At 40.1% G+C, this 22,421-nt stretch overlaps 1 protein-coding gene across 4 annotated transcripts in view; it reads right to left on the bottom strand.

The window, feature by feature from the left end:
- The window catches only part of rbfox1 (RNA binding fox-1 homolog 1), a 615,123-nt gene that overhangs the window by 15,013 nt on the left and 577,689 nt on the right, over positions 1–22,421 (bottom strand). For all 4 annotated transcript variants that reach the window (XM_070856700.1, XM_070856701.1, XM_070856702.1 and 1 more), the window contains 2 exons: positions 19,616–19,655; positions 15,798–15,862 (listed from right to left, as the gene is read on the bottom strand). In XM_070856700.1, coding sequence (XP_070712801.1) covers positions 15,798–15,862; positions 19,616–19,655 — 105 coding nt within the window. The remainder of the gene's footprint in view (positions 1–15,797; positions 15,863–19,615; positions 19,656–22,421) is intronic.

Genomic DNA, 22,421 nt, shown 5'->3' with positions numbered 1-22,421 from the left:
TTCGTGGACTGGGACTTCAATTCTGCCCAAACGATGGAATAATAGCCACTTCTCTTTCTTGCAGGATTTTGGGGCAGTTAATACCTTCTTCCTAATGGGCATAATGCCATGCCATTAAATTAGCTGGGCAATTACTGAAAGAGCGCAGAAAAATAGCTAGGATTAGGTTCGCTACACTGGATATTGCTCCTGGTGCAGCTTGGTTTTACTATCAGTAATCTGGCAGAAAGTCTGATGTTATCCGCTTCCCTAATTTTCCAATTAATGACAAATGTTAATATGCTGAGCAGGGAAGTCTCAGTATTAGGATCCCAACTGATTAGTTAATATGAACCAGGGTCAAAATACCTTGTTTTTCCCGGGTTTCCACAATTTCTCTGCTGAAGTCACAGTGGAAGATAGATTGGATAAACCTGTGGCAATTCAGCAACCAACCCCTCCCCTCCCCCCATCCCCCCCACTCCACTCCATGTTTCAATTTTAACAAAATGCTGTTTAAACACCAAGGGCTGGATTTTTGGTCTTCTGCCTCCCGTGTTAGCACCCCAAAGGGGCAGCAATGGCGGCGTTAAGTACTTTCGGGCGGGCAGCCAGCTTCCAGCCCCCCGCCGGGAAATTCGGTGCCTGTTTGGGTGGGGCGCGGAGAATTACCACCTGGAAGAGGCGAACCTGTGCACAACAACATCCCTGGTGGCGACATCGGCTGGATTTCTGGCTGGTGCCCGGCCCATGGCACTCTGTAGAGCGCCCCTTGCTGGGACCGCCGGTGGAAGCTGGCGTTCCGAGCTGTAGTGGCCACAGTCAGGTAAGTAATGTCGACCTCAGGTAAGTTTTTTGGCGATTTATGTTGTGGTGGCGTATTAGAAATGTTTTTGGTGTTTTTTTTCTGCTTTTTCCTTTCCTCTCCAGGCCTCTCTTAAGGAGCTCGGGATTTTCCGTTGCTCAGTCGGCCTAGCGCCCTAAAAGAGGTATACAATGCCTCCTTTCACGCTCCGCTCCAAACTCAGGGCCCAGCCGATGAATTTTGTGGCTGAGGATGCAAACTGTTCCCCGGCGCAAACTTTATCGGTCTGCCGCCATGACCGCCCCGAATAGAGCAGAACCGAAAATCCTACCCCAAGTGCTGATTTCATCATTGGAAGAAATTACTCCAACTGGGAAGCCGCACTCCAAAGGAGCAAAGGTTGGATATGGGGCTGCCACACCATAGCCCCAATTCTGCAACCTTCACCTGCACCTCCCCCGTAAAGTGCAGGGCTGGTGGATTTACCCTTTCGCAAAAAGGGCAAAGGACAGACAAAATATAATTCTTTGTCAATATTTGACTTTTAAAAGTGCAGCCCAAAGGCAAATGTTGCTTGGTGTCCATACTGTAGCCACTTCAGATTGCAGTGGGACACAGTCACTGTATCTTATTTCAGATGCATGTTGCATTGTTTGAAGGCACCCAGTAAGTAAAGTTAAAAAACAAAAATCACCTTGTAGCTAATCTTGCCTCGTCTGATCAGCTAACAAGGGAGAAAAATATTAGGTTGCCACTTTCTGTGATTTCTGAGTTTTCACCTGTCCTTATGAAATAATGGGGCTAAAATTCCGGCCTCACCGGGTCCGTACGAAGTGCGCACAGACCTGGCGATACCTCGCGAGAAACCACTTTTCAGGGCACGATGCGCATGCGCCAAAAACTGGCTTTTCCGATCTGTCAAGATTTCTCTTGACAGATCCTCTGCATCCCCGGGAGAAGGACATCCGCGCAGCAGAGATTGGGCTATTTGCCAAACTCATGCCCAGCGAATGTCCTTCAAACTCTTACGCCTACTTTTACCAGCGTAAGAGTTTTAAAACATATAAAAATTTAATTTAAATACACATTTTTACAGTAAAAACCGTGTCCATTTAGGTAAGTTTATTTTAAACCTTATTAAACACATTTTTAAAAATTCCAAAATGTATTTTTTTTTCTGAAACAATTAATTAATTTTAATTTCAATTAATTTTAATTATGTGAGGTGTTTTTTTATTTATTATGCTGTGTTTCTTGTTTTAGGGGTTTATTCTCATTAATAATAATGGGAGCACGTAAAAACAGAGTTCACATTATTATCAGTGTGAACCATCATCATCATCATAGGCAGTCCCTCGGAATCGAGGAAGACTGTAAAAATGAGTCCTTAAGTGGCTGAACAGTCCAATACGAGAACCACAGTCCCTGTCACAGGTGGAACAGATAGTCGTTGAGGGAAGGGGTGGGTGGAGCTGGTTTGCCGCACGCTCCTTCCGCTGCCTGCGCTTGGTTTCTGCATGCTCTTGGCGACAAGACGCGAGGTGCTCAGCAACCTCCCGGATGCACTTCCTTCACTTAGGGCGGTCTTTGGCCAGGGACTCCCAGATGCCGATGAGAACACTGCAGAGTGACTGGTGGTCCAGGCCCACGTGACTCCAGTTTTTTCATGCGTACAGGGAAGTCCTGACCTCGTACACTGCACATCGAATGAAGGCCTCCGACCGCAATCGAAGGCGCCTCCGCGACCACCAGGTATTCTCATTAAAAAAATTTTTGGGTCGGAGGCGTTAGCCCGAAGGAAGTCTCCGAACGTAATTTTAGGCCCAATGTAATTCTAGTGCCAGATTTCTAGTGGTGCTGGCTGTGAATTGTTAAGGTAGAAGTCTGTAAATATAGGTGGGCTGGGTTTTAATGGGGTAGGCGGGTTGGGGCAGTGGGGGGCCAAGGCGGTCAGAAAATCTAGGAGAACAGGTTTCCCACAGGCACTGCCAACTTTAACGGCAGGGTCCGATTTGCATCTGTTTCCCATCCACAGCCAGCCAGACTGAGAGGCAAGCTGGCTCCGGGCAGGTAGTCCTGCAGCATTGGGATAGAGGGTGGGCTGTTAAGGGGATTAGGTTCGGGCAGAAGATTGGGGGCCGGGCTAGGAAGAGTATCGGAGCATGCTGGGGAGGTGGAAGGAACAATCATGCCGGCCTCTGGGGGGAAGAATAGTGGAGGATCATGGCTGGCCTCGGGATCATCAGTTGGGGAGGCGATCGGAGGCCACGTGAGGGATGTCTCTGATCATGGGGGGTGGGTTAGGCACTTACTTCCCGGATACAGCAGTCCTTGCCTTGCGGTAGCTGCCGGGTTTTACGAGGTGTGCAAAATCCTATCAGCTACAGTTAAACACAAAATGGAGGTTAAAGAGGCTTCCAGTCTCATTGTAATATGTAAATTGGCCTCCCGCCTCCTGGCAGCGGGTTGGCTTCCCGCCCCGGCCCGTCTTCTGACCCGCCTCCTTTAAAACCGGAAGTGGGTGTGTTAGAGGTAGGTTCAGGTCGGCATTCCAACTTGAAACACTTCTAACTAACCCCGCCACCCAGTGTTCCTAACCCACTGGTTTATTTTTAGGTTAAAATTCCCAGTGTCATCACCGGATATAAAAAAATTAGTCACCGGTTGGTCCCAGCAAGAAAGTCGAACGCATTGTTGGGGCACAGTGGAGAGCTATACCCTGGGTTTATCCTCTGCTGTACCTAACCTGGAAGCGATTCAGGCTATTGTTGCAAAATCCTTCATTCCCACCATTGATGTCCCTCATAACATTTATTCAACATTTAAAGAAAAGTAAAACAAATATTTTTTCTTTCAATAGCCAGTTCATACATGCACAACAATAATATAAGCTTTCCGTTCGACCGTGAAGACATTAGAGTAAGCATGGAGAGAGGAGGTTTATTTCATTAGTGTTCATAAAATTAGCCAATCAGAAAATTTATTGGCCAGTTTTGAAGTTCATCAACCACCCCATTAAATAGAATGATTCTATGACACAATACCTTTTCCACCAGATTATTAGCCAAAACAAAATATATCTCGCTACATAAAGCCTGTATTAATAATCAGTGAACTGGCAAGTAGCCAAAGTGATTGCTGATTAAGTTAATGATGGATTGCAATCCTGTGAAAGGCCTGGCATTTAAGTTGAGAAAACACCACAATGAGCTTAATTTAGCCCTCATTATATTTGTTTACGAGGGCAGATTTAATGCACTTTGACACAAGCCCATATTTAGATCCAATCATGCCTTCATAAATACTTCTTACACCCCTAGCAAGATAGCATTGTGTTATAAATTCATGGCTTTTGAACTTTTTGGGGGTATTCAAATGTCCTTTTAGTAAATCTCATATTCCCACAAACATGGGATTAACAATCCTTTGTTCACACTTGCCATTATGAAGCTGTGACCACACAATGTTGTCGACTATCCAGTTCTCAGCGTAACAAAACACATTAAAACTGGAATTTTATTTTGCACATGAAACAGATATGATTTCCCTCACAAAATGAACACACAAGACTTAACCAATGGGGTTACACTTGCTTCACTTGTACAGAAATAAAAATCAAACATCAATCTCGTGCATTGTCTAATTTTACATGTGAATTTGAATTTGCAATAAATTTGATATCTGTTTAATATTTTTAACCAGTATCATCTATCTGTATATGAACTTAAGTTATTTTGTATAAGCAACTAAAATTGTACACAATTATTCCACCAAGTGCTTTGTGTCTAAATTTTCTATTCCTGTATCTTTTAGCCTTTTTTTTACTACCAAATGGAATTTTTTGTTTTGGTATTTTTTCTTTTGTTGCAAAACAGGTAAACTCATATCTGTCCAGGTAGTGATCCCAGAACGACAAGTACAATAGACAGGATCTAGATCCCAAATCTCCAATCTGCATTCTCGTGAAGCAAGAGTTAGCACCAGGAAAGTAATCTCGCAATATTTGTCTCTTACCGTAAAACAGTGAGGTTCTGAGGACAGGTCAACACACGTGGCACGAGAAGCGGCTTCATGGGCAGAAGCACATGGTATTTATTGGTGTTTTTAGCATAAACACCTGTTTTAAAACTTAATATTTGGTGGGCTTTTAATGTTTAAACCCCAAAACCAGAACCTGACCTAGATATCTGCATACTTTGGACAAAGGATGCCATATAAGAAATGAACAACTGTGCTGTAAGATTGCCAGAATCATGAAATGATTCCTTTTCTGGTCCATCCACAAGTAGTCTGACTTTTTAATGATGTTAATCACTTCCTTCTCTTCTTGACACCAACAATTTTTTGGAATCGTCACAGATGCAAACAAATTTGTAGTTATGTAGCTTCTGCTATTTTTTTATAGTAAGACATTTACCAGAAATATGAGGGGAATTTAACTATCCCCACAGTTGGGAAAAGATCGGGGGAGCAATTAGAATGGAACTTGTTCCGTTCCCGTCGATTCCCCCATGTTAAGGGCACTGGTTTTGGCCTCCATTAATAAATGCACGTCAGTGTTCCATAATGTACTCGGGACTCCCGATGCTATTTTAACCCATTCCGGAGTGGGATGCCCACCCTGCCACCTAAATGTGTTGGGAAGGCAGCACAAGTTAATAAGCTTTCCTTACCAGGGCCAGAAGAAGCAGGGGTGTAACTTCTGGCCCAACACGAAACATCCAGGCCTCTGATATCCCGAGTTCTGGCCTTAGGACTCACACCACCCACTCCCACCAGACTTCCCTCATGGCCAGAAGGCTTCTCTTGGCACCAGTGCATGTCACCTGGGCCACCCAGTCTGCGTTTCCCTCCACCATCACCTACCGCTTTCCACCTGAAATGGGCAAGCAGTTGGCCAGTGGCATGCAAACGAGGTCCGGCAGTTAAAATGTGCCGGGCCTCCAACAATGACTGCCTTGCGGGATTACCGTGTGCTCCCACCAGATTCTGGTCGGGAGTTAAAATCGGCCCTCCAGGCTATGAATAAAATACTGTTTCTGATACTGCAATAAATAGACCACACTGAGCGATGAAACAGCAAAGCTTTTCGAACATTCAATATTCTCTGAATCAGAGCAATAACAACAATGGAAAATAAATTTAAAATGGACACCAAAAAATAAAAGACAACTGAAAACGATCAATAGATATGTAGTGATTCAGGATGATATATTCGAAAGGAAGACTTGCATTTATATAGCGCCTTTCACGGCCACCAGATGTCCCAAAGCGCTTTACAGCCAATGAAATACTTTTTGAAGTGTAGTCACTGTTGTAATGTAATGTGCTTCAACAATTAGTGAATTCTTGTGATTTGGCCAAGTTTATTGAAAATACCAGTAACCTCATGCATTTCCAAAGTTTACCCATCAGTTCCGGACTCGCATTCCATTCTTCTTTTACATTTGCATAATGTTGGAGCGACAGTGGAAATCAGAGCACGAAGCATTCCTGAAAATGTTGTTCTTACAGACCCTGGTATGATTTCCTTCCGCAAAGTTTTTAGAAGTTTTGTGTGGGACCAGCGCATTCAAGCCGGTAATGTGCAAGTACTGGAAGATATACTGTCCAATGTAAACAAAGTTTAGATGTTAAGAATGAAAAATTATTGTTTGAATTTACGACAGTTTGTGTTCTGTGGACTTGCATTCACTATAAACTATACTGAGATGGGTTATTTGTGGTCTTACCACTAGAGATGGTATTATTATTCATTTGGGAGACTCCATGATAATTTGCACCTTTCAGCTGTTCCATGCCAATTTTGATAGACTGAATCTTTTAGACTAACTATTTGGATGTCGTTCCAATTCAATCTAGTCTGCAACTTAGTTCTAATTCTGTCCCCATCCTACAGAGATTGGCATTTTATGTTAGATACGTTATTGCATTGCAGTTTAATTCCAGATCTGTTTGATGCTTTATTTTATCAGTATTTTACAAATGAGCAATGGGGTGTACTTAATCATAGCTTTCTGTAGAGCTGCTGTCTTCAGGCTAAATTGGTTTCAATCATATTTGTGGATTCACTGGCAATTTCAGAAGTCATTTTGTTCTCTTTAACAAAGAGTACAAGGTAAATCTTCACAGAAAATTAATATCTCAAATGCTCCAGTAACATAATTAAAAAAACCTCATCATCCACACATAGAAATATGTGGCTGTCCTCAGTAAGAATATTCAGTAAGATTTTTGAGTAATGTGCTGTTATAGTCAATGTGAATAATGTGCACAAAGGACATTTTCTGTCATTCTCTACAATTCCTAATCTTTAAATGTTCATAGATAACAACTATCCTTATCTTATCAATCTGGTCTAAAAACAAAACACTGACTGAAAAAGACAACTATGTCAAGTTGCCTACCAAGGACATAAGGTGCAAAGCAATCAAGTCAGATTGGATCAACATAGGGCAGGATGATGAATCTCTCCATCTTTCCTGTCAAGCTACATATTATGCTATTAAAATTTCACTATAATGAAATTTTAATATCATCTCTCTCTGTAGTTTATATATGCCGACCTTTACTATAGCTTATGGTATTTGCCAAAAGCTTCACTGAAAAACTGCTGGGAGTCCACTGTGTATTAAGTGCAGCTAAAGATAACAAGGTCAACATAAAAAATACTCTAGATTTCAGCAAAAAGCTTTTTGAATGATGCCTGTAATTTACAACAGAGCATACATATAATAGCTTCCATTTACAGTGTTGCATTTGTTACAATGAGCTCATTTAAAGGTTTGTAGCCATTCTCAAAGGCATGTTTGTTTCAAAAATGTAAGTTCACGTTTTGCCAAGTTATAAACTTTAGCTACAACTGTAAAAATTGTACCTTAGCCATTAAAGACGGAGAGCTCAATGCACACTCTCCAGGGCAACTAGCAGCAGTTTAATAACGGCAGAGTAAACAATTACTGAGCAACGAGATGTGGAATAGGGCTTCATAACAATTTCAGCTTTTCGATCTTCAAAAATTAAACCTCAACTATATTGCAGGAATCTCTGTAATGCCCGAGATAGGTAGTACGTTTGTTCATGAATAAAACTGCATGGTGTAGGATTGCAAGGCTGTTCCCTGTTCCCTAACTTAAAAAGGGTCCGCCCGCTTTGCATGTGAAGTACTGCAGGATACCACAAAAGATATCAATATCACTGTGGAGGCATCAAAAAGTATCAACAATTATTACCTGAAGAGGTGTTACAAGAAATTTCATCTGCTGCAACGAAGACGAACTGATTTCTGCAAAAGAAGATAAAATTGACAATACTGCTTGGTGACAGAGCACGTTTGACTGGAAGATGTGCTATCTGCCCACTGATCTGATCTTTAAAGATGGGGGAGAGGGGGGGGGGGGAAATCTTTATTTCGATGAATGTGGGGTAAAAAGCTTTCAATACTCAGAAATGATCTAATTAAAATGTCCCTGGATCATGCACTCAAGCATGTGAATTTTAGTTTGGTGAATGAATGTCTTAACATTTTTTTATGGTCATAAAAAAATCTGTACATACAAATATTGAATTAAAGTTCCAAATATTGGGTTATTCTTAACTGTACCTGCCATAAAAAAGGTTTTGTTTTGCACAGTATATTTATTACCAGATTAGCATTCAGGGTGATTAAAGATATTGGTTGTTTTTAATCTATTGCATGATAAAGCTGTCAAAACAGAATCCAACAACACATTTGTGCTTAAAACATTTTGCTCACAAATTTCCATGCAAACTGAAACACTACAAGTCTTTAGGAAGACTAGTATTTCTTTAGATCATTGTTTAACATCAACAGTTTATATGTAAATCATATAAGTATAATCATTATCAAACCTGGTTCTGCTTTTTTCACAAATTACTTTGATAAATGTTTTGTCCATTTCAAATGACATGAATTTGCATTAGAATTTGCATTTAAACATTCTAATTTGAGTGAAGCAGATCTATTTTCCTTTGTAAGATATCATGACACTATAAACTGTTTTCAAATCCACTTCCAATTTTGCACTGCATATAACTATGTTTTTTTTAATTGGCTGTGAGGTTGCAATGTGAATATTAAGGAGGTAATAAAAATATTGCCGACTGCACATGAATTTAATTTTATCTTGCTCTATATTCCATGAGAATTTTTTTTTAAATTAGCTGGATTTTTCAAATCAATTTAAGCTTTTCCCTGCATTTGAGTGCCTCACTTTATCGCAAAAGAAAAGATCCACTTTAATGTATTTACACTTTAAGGTAATAGTATAGTCTGTATATGTAAGTTTTGGAGTCGTTAGAATGGAGGAGGGATTTCAGCATGGAACAAAATGATCTGCAAGTAACATTTTTGCATTTAAAAAAATCTTTTTTTTTAAACACTTAATCTTTTGTTTCAAAACAATTGGTTGATTATAATACGTGATAAAATAATTTAAGGTCTTAAAGCCTACCATTTCCTCATATAGAGAACCAGGATTAACATTCCATTTTACAAAATTTTGGCTATGACCTATCATTTTATATTGAAGCTAATCTTAGATAATTTATTTTCATTACTAAGCCAATTAAATGGACAAAAGCATACATCAGAAACGATAATGCAGAACATACTATAAGATTGAAAACTTGCATTCCAACATTCCCCTAACTGTTTTTCAATAACCAAAAACGAAGCACTTATTGCAAACATTTATGGGCAATTAGCTTCAGTCTACACAAAATCATACCAACAGCATCTAAAAGCATACTGGTGTAGCGCATGCAAACTGGAGTTTATGATACTGCATTCAATGTACAAAGTGCATGTGCATGGATATATAAATGCAAACAGTAGTAGCTAAATTTATTCAATGGCATATATTTCGATCTAGTAATTCAATGATTTTCAAGAAAGGAACCCTGGTTGCAAGCTATGATACACAAGCCAGTACACTGTACACAACAAAATGCACCAATCAAATCAAAAACCACCAGGCAGCCAAACAAGGCAAAGATCCTTGCCCTGGGGCTTTGCTCAAGAAGCCAGACAGTGAACTTTTGTGATGGATCTGTCAGAAGTGATATAGCTTTGCAGATAAACTGATTCCATCAAGTGAATATGCACTGACAAAATGACAATCCATCCCTCTTCCCCGAGACCGATAAGGTACGAAAGGGCTTCAGAGTACCACTAAGTGTGAAATGACAAAGGGTCAGCACAAAATCCTTTACAGTGCCATTAGTACTTACATACTCTTCAATGAACATGCTTTCAGCATACTCGGTGACAAGATTTTAGCTATGGACATGCATTATGTAATACATAGTAGCTTGAATCGGTTGTTCTGCTATTTGTGATTCTGTTTATAAAACAAGAATAGTTTATCTTTCTGAAACAAGGCTTAGCACATGTTAGGGGTGCAGCACTGATAACTGTGTACTCAGTTAATTGTGTTCAATGATCTGTTGCTGTTTGATTATCCAAGACAAATAACCACTGGCCCTTGTTGCTTTTTAAACTAGTCCTGTGATTTGTGACCATTATGTTGGTATTAATTTGGTTTATTTCTGTGCCATAGTTCATGTGATCTTACTGCATTCATAAACTGCATCTGATGAAATTTACTTGTAAAACTAACAAAAAAAATTACAGAAAATTGCAAAAATAGTATTAAAAAGAAAAACATTAATAAAAGAAAATAACATACTTTTTTTGCATGTTCAGGTATGCTTTTTACAACTGAAGGTTTATTTCTGTTGCACCAGAAATATACAAAATAAGTCCATGATAATAAGATGCAATATAACATAATGTGAAAGAATAACACACAGTAGTTTTATATGCAGACGTTATTGCATTCTAGATTTTGTGCAAGCGTGCAAACAACATACATCTACCTTTCACATGACACAAATAAAACAATGTGTGGAGTGATCAGAAATTTGAAAACAATAGTATACTGTAGTTTCATTGATTCAAAACATTGCTTACACAGGAAACTCTACGGCCTTAACACTTCTGAACCTTCCGAAGCAAAGATAAACAAGGTAATCAGTAGATTTAGGACTTTCAGATATTTATTGTAAAGTTAGTCAACAATGCTATCCAATTATGCTAAGTTAGACAATTATAATCTAATATCTTGTAACCATGCCACGTTTTGTAACTGGCACTTTATAGATATATATATATATATATATAAGATTATATATTTTATATTACCATATTGCAATTAAAAATGTCTTATCCACTTCTGCATATTTAAAATGAATTTTGGCAATTAGCAGGCATATAATAGGTATGTAATAAGTTCCACAATAGACACTGATTCTCATTGCATACAAGTAATTGTCCTTTTTCTGCGACTTCGCAAAAGACAAAAAAAAGATAATGACACAGAGGAATTATACTGACTGCATTTAAAAGAGACAAGGAGAAAGAAACCTCCTGATTTTGCTGGAAATGTGATCAGGTACTACATGACTAGCACATTCCTTGCACCAACAGTAAGTACAGCAGAGGTTGAAACAAACTTAAAATGAGCCAAGCCCCTGCATGATCACTTACGGGGAAGGACGAGTGTAATGTTTGGAACCACCAGTTATAACTTCAATCTTCAAACACAGCACAAATTTCAAAAATAATGAAGGCTTCATATTGAATTCCAAAGAGTTAAAAATAACAAAAGTTTCCATTTTAAAGTCCATTCTGTGAAATTGGTCAGTAGATCTCAAATAAATGAGCAAATGGATAAATGTTAAACTATAGCGTGTCAATCAAAATTCCATCTGGGACTTGGAAATTATTGATAAAGATACTGTGTGCCAATTATAAAGGCAATTCTCTCATTCTCTGGCAAGAAATTTGAGAACAGAGATGGAAAGTGATGGTAGTATTGCTAGGATCGATTTCTCCTGCTGAGAATCTGTGTGACATGTCAGTCGGCGTAAGTATGAACACTTCAGGGGCCAATTGTGCCTACAAAGTATGAAATGGCAAGGGAAACGAGGCTTCAGATCTGCTGTGTCGGTTTGGTCTGCTCTAAAAGGGGGCAACCAGGCCCACAATTAATCTATAAAACTCCGACATGATAAAATATAGAGAGTTACATAATGGTATCGTTTCGGTACCAGAGTGCCTCCAAATCAAACAACAGTATATAAAAGGATTAAACCAGTCCGATGTAACCAAAAAGAATGTTGGAGATAAACAAATTGCTAAAAAATAATCTGTCGATAGCTCGTCAAATGCCAGCATTCCAAGCTAGCAGAACAAATAAACTAGCTGTAGTTACCTACATATTTCAGGAAAAGAACATTCCAAAGATCTTTGTGTGTGTGCTTTCATTAATTATAAGAACCTTTTTATTGAATGTTCCCAAAACATTATCAGCCCTCACCAAACTGGAAAATCCCATTTGTGAGAATCAAATGTTGTGTGCCTAGTGAAGGTTAGCCAAGATATAGACAGGGAATATGTGTAAGAATTCTCATTTCCATTGTAGTTAATATATCTGCTTCACGTGGCTGAGGTATGGCATGTCAGGGCGTTGTTGAGACCACACCTGGAGTACTGCATACAGTTTTGGTCTCCTTATTTAAGGAAGGATATACTTGCATTGCAGGCAGTTCAGAGAAGGTTCATGAGGTTGATTCCTGAGATGAAGGAGTTGTCTTATGAAGAAAGTTTGGGCCTATACTCATTGGAGTTTAGAAGACTGAGAGGCGGTCTTATTGAAACGTATAAGATTCTGAGGGGGCTTGACAGGGTAAATGCAGAAAGGATATTTCCCACTCGTGGGGGAATCTAGAACTCGGGGCATAGTTTCAGATTAAGGGTTCCCCCATTTAAAACAGAAATGAGGAGGAATTTCTTTCTCAGAGGATCATGAATCTTTGGAATTCTCTGCCTCAGAGAGCTGTGGAGACTGGGTCATTGAATATATTTAAGGTGGAGATAGACAGATTTCTGAATGATAAGGGAATCAAGGGTTATAGGGAGTGGGCAGGGAAATGGAGTTAAGGCCAGGATCAGATCAGCTATGATCTTATTGAATGGCGGAGCAGGCTCGAGGGACCAAATGACCGACTCCTGCTCCTATTTCATATGTTCTTATGAGAGGACAGCCCAGTCTAGTCAGGCTTTAGTTTCCCTTGGAGTGAAATGCTTAAACTTTACTAATCTGGCAAAGTTATCAGGCAATGTGGACTTAATTTATACTTTGGAAGAACCTTTACAACTTTATTTGCCCAACTGATAATACTTATACCAAGTGCTGTAGACAGTGTTATCTAGATGGGCTGGCTTTTATTATGGGTCAGTTCTAACTCCATAACTACATTCTATTGAAACGACGTTTATCCAAAGACAATCATCCATCCCATGAACTCAACTTTCCCTTATTTGCTATTCACATGAATGACTGATAGGGCAGAGAAATCAAACATATTAAATTACCAGCTAAAGTATATGCAAAACTGTTTCTATGGTCTATTATCCAGGGAGTGAATGTGACCTGATTGGGAGACAAATTTGAGGATAAAACGAGACCCTGAAAACAACCTTTAACCAAACCTATTGGTCTAGGCTTCTCTCAATAATTTTGTTTCAAATCTCCAAAGGTTCTCAATTTTTTTTCAAGTGACATATTTTGCTGCCAAAAATAACTACAAATAGATTGCTAGTTCCTCCAATGACTGGTGTGTGAGTGCACGGCCAAGTTATGATGCTAAGTCATACAGGCCAAGGTTTGTCCCAGTTTCAGCCTAGGTAGCAGTGGCAGTATTACAAGTGGCCTTGGCGCTCTGGGCTAGAGATGGGGAAAAAGCAAAATCAATCATTGTTCCTGTCTCTGACTGCTCTCAAGTGATCCCTTGAAAATGCATTTGTGTGGCTTGTGGGTGAGGACAAGGTGGAAATAAATTGCGATGTGCCCCACAGTGAAATGGCTTGCTGGCACTCACTGTCAATTGGGTGAGGTACATGAGGGCAGTGGTCACCTGGGTAAGAGGAGTGGAGCTATTTGGAGTGAAGAAAACAAACAATTAGCGGGCGAAATTGCCCTGCGCCCCGATTGGGGTTGGTAACCAGCTGGGCTGCAAAAGTCCCGCTCCCGCTGCCGTTGGGCTTACGGCTCCTCAAAGGAAGTGGAGCGCACTCTCGCGTGCTCCACGTCCTTTAGGGGCGGGTCCCAGGGCAATACTGGACCACTGAGGGAAGCTCCGCATAGTGCTGAAGTGCTTCAATGCCCCTCCCCTTCGCTTAAACAGGAGGGCCGCTATGCACTCTGCAAGGCCGCCGATGGCCTCCACTAAGGCCACCAGGGCCAGCAGTCCAGCACCCAAGCCCGAGTGCCAGGCTGCACGACAGTGGCCCAGACCACACTTGGGCCGCCATCCTGGAGCTGACCCAAGAGTCAGCAATCCAAAAAAGATGGTGGCATGGGGTGCTGGTGCCCTTCCCTTTAAGTAGCGCCCCATGGCAGCGCCTCCGCAAACTCACAAGCAATTTCCCGTGATCCGGTAGTGTCTGCCCCTCACTCCCCTCGGCGAAAAGTCTCTTCCATCCGGTTATTGCCCCCCCGAGGCACTAATGGGCCTCTAAAATAGGGGCAATTTCACCCCTTAATTATTCTAAATAAATAAGCAAATGCTATTTTATTTTTAAACATTGAAAAAAAACTGAATTGTGGATCTTCTCCAAAAGAACTGGTCAATAACGTTTGGTCCCATTGAGTGTACAGCAGGGAAACAGGCCATTCAGCCCAACAGGTCCGTGCTGGTGTTTATGCTCCACAGTAGCCTCCTCCCACCCTACTTCCTCTCACCCCATCAACATATCCTTCTATCCCTTTCTCTCTCAGGTGCTTATCGAGCTTCTCCTTAACAAAGGACATTTATTCTTATTTCACTGAAAATGCTGCAACACAAATTATTTTAGTTGCTTGTGAGATTACATCGTCGTGATGAAGTAATCCAACATACACAAATTCATTTGGAAATAGTAGCAAAATTCATTATCTTTTGTTGGGAAAAAAAAAATCAAGAGAGGTCTGGAACGTTAATCAACAAAGAGAAAGCTTTGTCTGCAGCCTCAGGCCTCTGCTGGTTGAGATACAACCACTGCCCAGTGCTTACAGTATTGATCAGTTGGCCACTGCTGTCCGAGGCTTGGCAGAGGAAGGTTTGGAGAACAGTAATTTCATCCAGGCCTGCAGCAACTGTCAGAAGGGAAGCAGTCTATTTCAACTGAGGATTAGAGCATGAGTTGGAAGAGGGAATGTCATATGAGGCCTTGTGTATCTCTCAGGATGAAGCTGGAGCCTAGAGTAAACCGTAACTGAAGCAACGTGGTATGAAACCATCTTCAGGAAAGTCATTAATAAAGTTGAGCTCTGCTTATTGTGGAGGATGAGACAGGTGTCTTGATGTGCTGCATTTCGGTATTGATATTTTTTTTCAGGACGTTTTAGGCTATGATGGAAGTGGAGATGCTGTTTGAAAAAAATAAATCTCAATTTTCCTTTGAGAAATTTGTTCTCAATTCAATTCAGACTGTGGCTGAACGCTCAAACTCCAGCCAATTTGCTCTTTCCTACTCAGTTTTTATTGGGCCTTTTTAGATTTTCAACTTAAATGAAATCAAATCAAGTTCATTTCAGGAAGGCAAGCCAGTGTTTTCTCATGAGGAATTGGAAACTTCCTTAAAAATTTTACTCAAAATAGCTGCAAATCCAGAACAAGTCTAAACTGACAGCTAGAAAGGAAGTGGTGTAACAGATATCAGCCACCATTGTAGAAACAATGCCCTAACTCGACCAAGTTAGTGCAGCCATGTCACTCTTAAAGTAGTGGCTGTCATGGATTCATAACTCAACAATGCTGTTTGTTTGAATGATAATTCATCATTCCTGTGATGCCATGTGAACCAGTTCCTTTTTATCCCAGCATTGAATCACGTAAATTACAATACAATAAATCACAACAACGAAAGGCTTCAAGGCTTCCTTACCTGTCGCTGTAGGCAGCAGCAGTGGCAGTGGCAGGTTGGGCATACCTGTAGGCAGCGTACCCGCCCTGGAACAAAATAACAAGTTCAGTCCATTTGCAATTGCATAGTGTAGGATGCCCAGTATTCTCAACACTTACAGAAGCAGATCGTGATTTATGCCTTGACTAATGATTTCACGTTTGATAAACCCAATGGCAGGAGGAACATGAATTTGTAAAGCTGTTTGCTGTAAGATACATATAGTTTTCATTGCTATTGTACCATAACTTATCACATTGTTTGTCAAGTTAGATCGGGCCTGAAGATCTGAAATCACAAAGATGTTTTGCTGGGTGATGAAGAGAGTAAACATTATCTCAGTACCCTTACAGTTTTAACATATTCAAGGTATTGGGATTCTGGTTGGATCTTCTGCGGCAGAGTAAATGATTGGACTCAGATTTTCTTGACAAATAATGTATGTTCTGATGGTTAATAATCTAAAATAGACACCAACATCTTTCTTTATGCAGAAAAACACAAGTAGTCAAAGGATAAATTATATATACAGTTCAGTGATGCATTGAATTGGTGTGCCAATATTTTGAATCATTCAATGTTAGGATGATACTGCATGCCCATTACTTCCCATGCACAGGATTCCCCATCTTGGCTAGGTCATTCGGGGAGGATATTGAGTAGGTTACAGATATTTCACCACTGGAATGGAGAGAAAACTCAGTGACAAATTTTTCCATGCTGCTGTCATGCAGCTGCTAACACCTGGTTAGGAAGCAGTATTGGCACAGTTCTGGAGTCAGGTTTCTAATCTCTCTGGATAGGTTAGTCCAGCTGCCCTGTTTGGGCAAACCAAAAAAGAAGGAATAAATGTTAAAAAGGACAAGAAATAAAGTTCTGATTTAGATGGGCTAAACGAATCGTTTAATGGCACTGTAAATCATTACTCCTTACTATAATATTGATTTATTGTGTCAAGCCTAAGCTCATAACGGTTTTTAAATGTAATTTATTATTCTTTATGATAATCCTTGAATCCAAAATACGCAAGTTTGATAAATTAGACATTCATTAAACTAATCTATTAGGTTTGGGTGTGAGATCACATCCAAGAAAAGATATAAAAAAATTCAAATCCATTGCTGCTAATCTTTATATGAGTTTTGTGTTGGAGAGGTGCTGACTGTATTCCTACTTACTATTCATTTTAGAGATACACATGTTCACTTTATTCAAGTACAGCTTATTGCTTTGTGTTTAAAAAAAACCTGGCCAACTGCTGAAGAAATGCTAAAGATACCGAAGGACCTGATATATTCTTCTCAAGCTAACCCTATTGTATTGATCCGAATCCATTTGTTGGTTCTGTTATAAAATTAATTCTTTAAGAACATATAAGTTGGAATTAAGTCTTTCTAGTAGAAATTAGGTTTTAATTAAATTAGCTCTTGCAAATTTTTTAAGTTAAGATAATTATGGATCTTCAATTAAGCAACAGGACCAACAAATGCACATTCAAAATGAATCGTGGGCAATGATGCATCGATTGTCAAACTGTGAGAATAGCAGAGCCTCCTGTTCAATGGGCCACAATGTTATATCAACCATTTCTAAATGATCTCAGCATGCCAATTAACATACAGAATCCAGTTTCTGTAGATAAAGCAAACACCATTTATGATCCAATTAAAATGTGGTTGCAAGTGGCTGTCCCACCATCCTTTGGGACTGCCTCCTCACTGTGTATTCTTGCAAGTGCAGTGGAAAAAAAATCATAAAAGTCCTGAACACTAAGCTTTAGGCCAAGTTTTCCCATCTGAAATCGACATTCATTCACAACAATTTTGCTTCCATTCACCCCAAGCTCCTGTTACTTAGCAGACCCAAACTGCCCCACAATGGTTAATGTTCACTCAAAGCAAACCTTCCTGCATCAACAATTGCCCCTTTTATCTCACAGTTAGTAAAAACATTTCACGGCAATCCACATTCAATGCGAGGTTTTGCTCGTCATCCAGTACTTCATACCTGTGGTAACTTATTGCCATACACAGGTCCTTGATACACTACTCTATAACGAAACAGAAATAATGTTTTGAATGTAAAAAAGAATGAATAACCTATGAACTCAATAAGCCATTCCTTTTCAAGTTTGCTTTTGATACTGAACCAACAAAAACCTAAAATCCATACAAATAAGTAGCATCAAATCAAAAAAAATGTAGAAGGTAGTCCTTTAAACATTGAAGAGGGATTTCTGTGCTATCATTTCCTCTTAAGTTGAAAATACTTTTTTCCCTTTATTAAAGTTTCACATGGCCTAATTTCGTATAGTCTCTGAAAAATGAATTTTAATGGCTTAGATGCCAGAATGCAATTTATATTTTCGAATAATGTCTAATATTTGTATCAATTACATTTAATCAAGTTTATTAGAGGCTAAGTGTAATTTTGGGAGAATAACTCAATGAAGATTGCTTCCAGGAGGAAATTGTAATATTACAGATTTTCAATACGAGATGAAATGCATCTTTTTTGCAAAGTACTGAATATTACTCTCATTTTTTTTAGATAGTTGAATATTTCAGTCTTCAGATGAAATGCTATCATCTCTGCCTTCTTTAAAGGTATCCTTGCTGAAAACTAGTGTGAAACTTGATTTGTACTTTAGCTGAAGAATAATTAATATTAATTTTAACAATGGAGAAAAATAGTTTTGAAGGTGGAAGAAAAGACCTAAGTCTAAAATATCTGTGGTCCTCAAGCAACAATGATTAGATTTTCTCCTCATCATAAGTCTGAAGGACCCAATGCCTCAATTCAATATCTAATTTGTTAATCTCCAAAAATGGAAAATGAGAGCTGTAATATTTCTCCTCTTCCTATATCTTCATCTGTTCTATCTTGCCCACCTCCACATAACCGCCTTCTGTATAAAAGCCGACAAAGTCGAGGGCCTGAAGTCATCAAGTCTGATTCAGCTCTTCTGGCAGAATATACGTTTCAGGAAAGCCGAGCTACTTTACTGTGTTTTCCTATTCCATGATAAGTGTCAATGAGTTGGAGCAATCTACTACTGCAACGCTACTCAACTGGGAGATCTTGTTTTGGGAACACACTGATTTTGAGTGTAATTTGAGTCTTCAATTTGGACCCAGGTGCCCAGAGACTTGAGCTGTGTACCAGTCATGATATGTACTTTTGGACCTAAGTCTAAAGCTACAACTCAGAACAATGTGAAAGAAGCCAAGCCTGCCCAAGGTCAGACTGCTAAATAATCTCATTGGAAGCAGAAGTAAGTAATATTTTGTTCTCCACTCTGCCATTTATCACTTTAATGAGCAACAGGGCCATTATTCTTATACCATTAAAATCTGCAGATTTCACACACATTAAAAATGCTAGAAAAATGTACACACAGCCCTCCAAAAATAGAACAGGAATGACATGAAATGTTTGGAAACTAAAGTGAAAACATTCTCCTTAACAAAAATAAACACATTAACAATACATTTTATTAACAGGAAAGCAAAAATAGATCAATATGTGCTAATATTTTAAGTGTGCGTTTGGATACCATAAATATCAGGAGCAGACAGCACTCAATGGGCTAAAAGACCATTTCAAGTTAATATTGTGAAAAAATATATAAGGATATGAGTACAGATACATAGTTGATTTTCAGCACAATGTACATTGTGCTGAATGCTTTCTGACGGGCATTATCGCAAGGTCAAAACGGAGGTGAACTGCACAGTAAACTTGTAAGAAGAATGGCTTTAGTAATGAATGAAGACTGTATGCACATCACGAGTACTTACATAAATGTCTGCACCATAAAATCCATCCTGGTAAACAACACTGCAAAGATTCACACACAAAAAAAAACATTCATGTTAGTGCATTTCCACGTGCAAGGGTATATACCAACTACCTCATCACAGAGTTTAGTCCACTGAAAGAATGCTTTTACCATATCACTGCAACACTAATGAAAGACTCTAAATTGGAAAACTCTGAATGAATTGGTGGAAACAATGGCATAATAAAAACCAAGCTATGTACTGTATGACAGTTCATTTGTCTTGTCAGTTCATATTGGACTGGACTCAGGTAGTTCCTGAGCTGAATTGCCAACAAATGGAGGCATATACGAGTTAGGCAGTAGATGCAAAATAAGGGATTACCCCCTTGCTACAAACATTTTGAAAGGAATTACTCCTATTGGAGGAGCAGGGCTCAGGATGGTATGAAATTGAACCAATATGAACAGCTGTAGTACATGTTGGCTGTATCTCAAGGCCGACAGCATTGATTGAACAATGAACTTTAATCCAACCGAGAGAGAGCTCCTCCTACTGCTGCAATAGGATGGTTTCACTTTCTATTCCAGGCATAGCACAAATATCTAGGAATGCCATTAATAAATAGGACTTAAGAATTACATTTATTTAGTGCATTGTACGACCACCGGACATCTCAAGGCGCATTACAGTGTACATTTGAAGTGTAGTCACTGTTGTAATGTGGGAAATGCGGCAGCCAATTTGCATACAGCAAGCTCCCACAAAGAACAATTTGATAATAACCAGATAACCTGTTTTTATTATGTTGAGTGAGGAATAAATATTGGCCAGGACACCAGGGGATGACTGCCCTGCTCTTCTTCGAAATAGTGCCCTGGGATGTTTTATGTCCACCTGAGAGAACAGACAGGGCCTCGGTTTAACGTCTCACCCAAAAGACAGAATCTCCAACAGTGCAGCACTCCCTCAGCACTGCAGTGTCAGCCTAGATTTTTATGCTTAAGTTTCTGGAGTGGGACTTGAACCCACAACCTTCTGACTCAAAGGTGAGTATGCTACCCACTGAGCCACAGATGACCCTGTTCATTGTTCAATTAGTAATAAATACAGAGCTATTTTATACTTTGAGTTTCTATTCACTGTAAACTGAGTTAAAATAACTCAGATTTCTCTCAATTAAGCCTTTGGTAGTTGAAGAGAAGATTATCATTATAATCCTCTGGGGTAGGTTTGAACAGTGATCCAGAAGACCCAGTTTCATCTACCACATCTCGCACTGGATTTTCGGCAACTTTGCGACCGGGTTTTCAGCGCGATTTGACCCTCCGCAGCGAAAACCCGGTCGGTGGGATCCTCAGGTACCACTTTGTGGCGGTGCTTTCACGTACCGCCAGGGAGAGGTGCACCGAAATGAAACGACGTGTAATGCCGCGGATTGCATTACCGTCGTACTTTCGGCACTTTCCCGACCCTTACGCCACGCCCAGAATACTGACAGGGTCAAACCTGTCAGTGCAGCCCCGCCAGCAGCGGTAAGTATGAAGACCTGCAAAAAGATAAGTTAACGTTTTTATTTTTAAATTATTTTTCAGCGATTTAGTAGATTAGGGTTTTTTGAATGTTCTTTGAAATGTCTTTTTTTTCCCCCCTCCGAAGGCCTCTCTCACAGTGCTATCAGCCCTGGACTAAAGTTGCTGAAACTCGCGGTTTGTGCCAGGAATCCTCGTGCAACGCCAACTTTACCATCGAGTAAAACTACCGTTTTCACTGAAAACCAAAAATCGAGGTTATATTCTCCAACTTTAATCATGGACAGTCCCTCGAAACAAGGGTGACTTGCTTCCACGCCAAAAAGGGATAAGTTCACAGGTGTTTCAATGAAGGACCTAATATATGTCCCGAACTACATGTTGAAGGGTGGAAGAGGCCTGTGTGTGGATTTTTTTAACGTGTGGTGGCTGTTGCACACCAGCCACCACACAGGCTTGACAGGGCTAGGTCTTGGTCCAGTGGCAAGGATTACCCGAGACGACTGGAGACTAGCTCTGCTGCACCGACCCAGTGCGCACACATATCGCAGTGTGGGTTGGCCCGTGCTGCCCCTGGATCCTTGCCTCTTCTGGGAATGCTGCAAATCTCAGCGGGTCAGGCAGCATCTGGTGGAAATGCAGGTGCTGTTCAACATTTTCAGCAAGCTGATCTCAGTGAGATCACCTTTAGCCTTGCTCGCTAAGCAACCAGGGAGACAGGCTGTGCAAAGAAGAGTCATGATGATAATCCCCAATGTCAAGGGTTTGAAATACTTGGAAAGAATGAAGAAACATGGGGGTCAATTTTATCCCTCCCAGCCTGACGGAATCTGAGCAAGTTAGTTTGCCCGTTCAGAACTCGCCCCTTTCCAGTCTCCTGCGATTTTAACATGCATGTGGCTGAGGTGCCCGCCTGCAGCAGGTGAGTGCCTCATAAATCTATGCAAATCGGGGTGCTATTATATTAATGATACCCCGATTGCATTTTAAACTGGGCCTGAGCGACGAGGCTGCCATGGTTTTCCCACCAGGTAAAACCAGGTTGGCAACTGTCGGGAACCATGAAGAGGCTTGTAAAGTAAGTCGGAAACTTTCCTTTATGGTGCAAGGAGGAGCAGTGTTTAGAATCTGATGAATTAGCTTTTCTTTTTCAATATTCTTGCATAAACAGTGTTAAATGAGCATTTCATTTCCTTCCTCACTCATCCTGGGTGAAGTTACCAATCTTTGTTAAAACCTGTTCATGATCCTTTTTTACTCTTTTCCCTTTTTCTCTTTTTGTCTCTTTTAGC

This window comes from Pristiophorus japonicus, chromosome 15 (genome assembly GCF_044704955.1).
Source record: "Pristiophorus japonicus isolate sPriJap1 chromosome 15, sPriJap1.hap1, whole genome shotgun sequence".
Lineage (NCBI taxonomy): Eukaryota > Metazoa > Chordata > Chondrichthyes > Pristiophoridae > Pristiophorus > Pristiophorus japonicus.
This window is presented reverse-complemented; position numbering and strand designations above follow the sequence as displayed.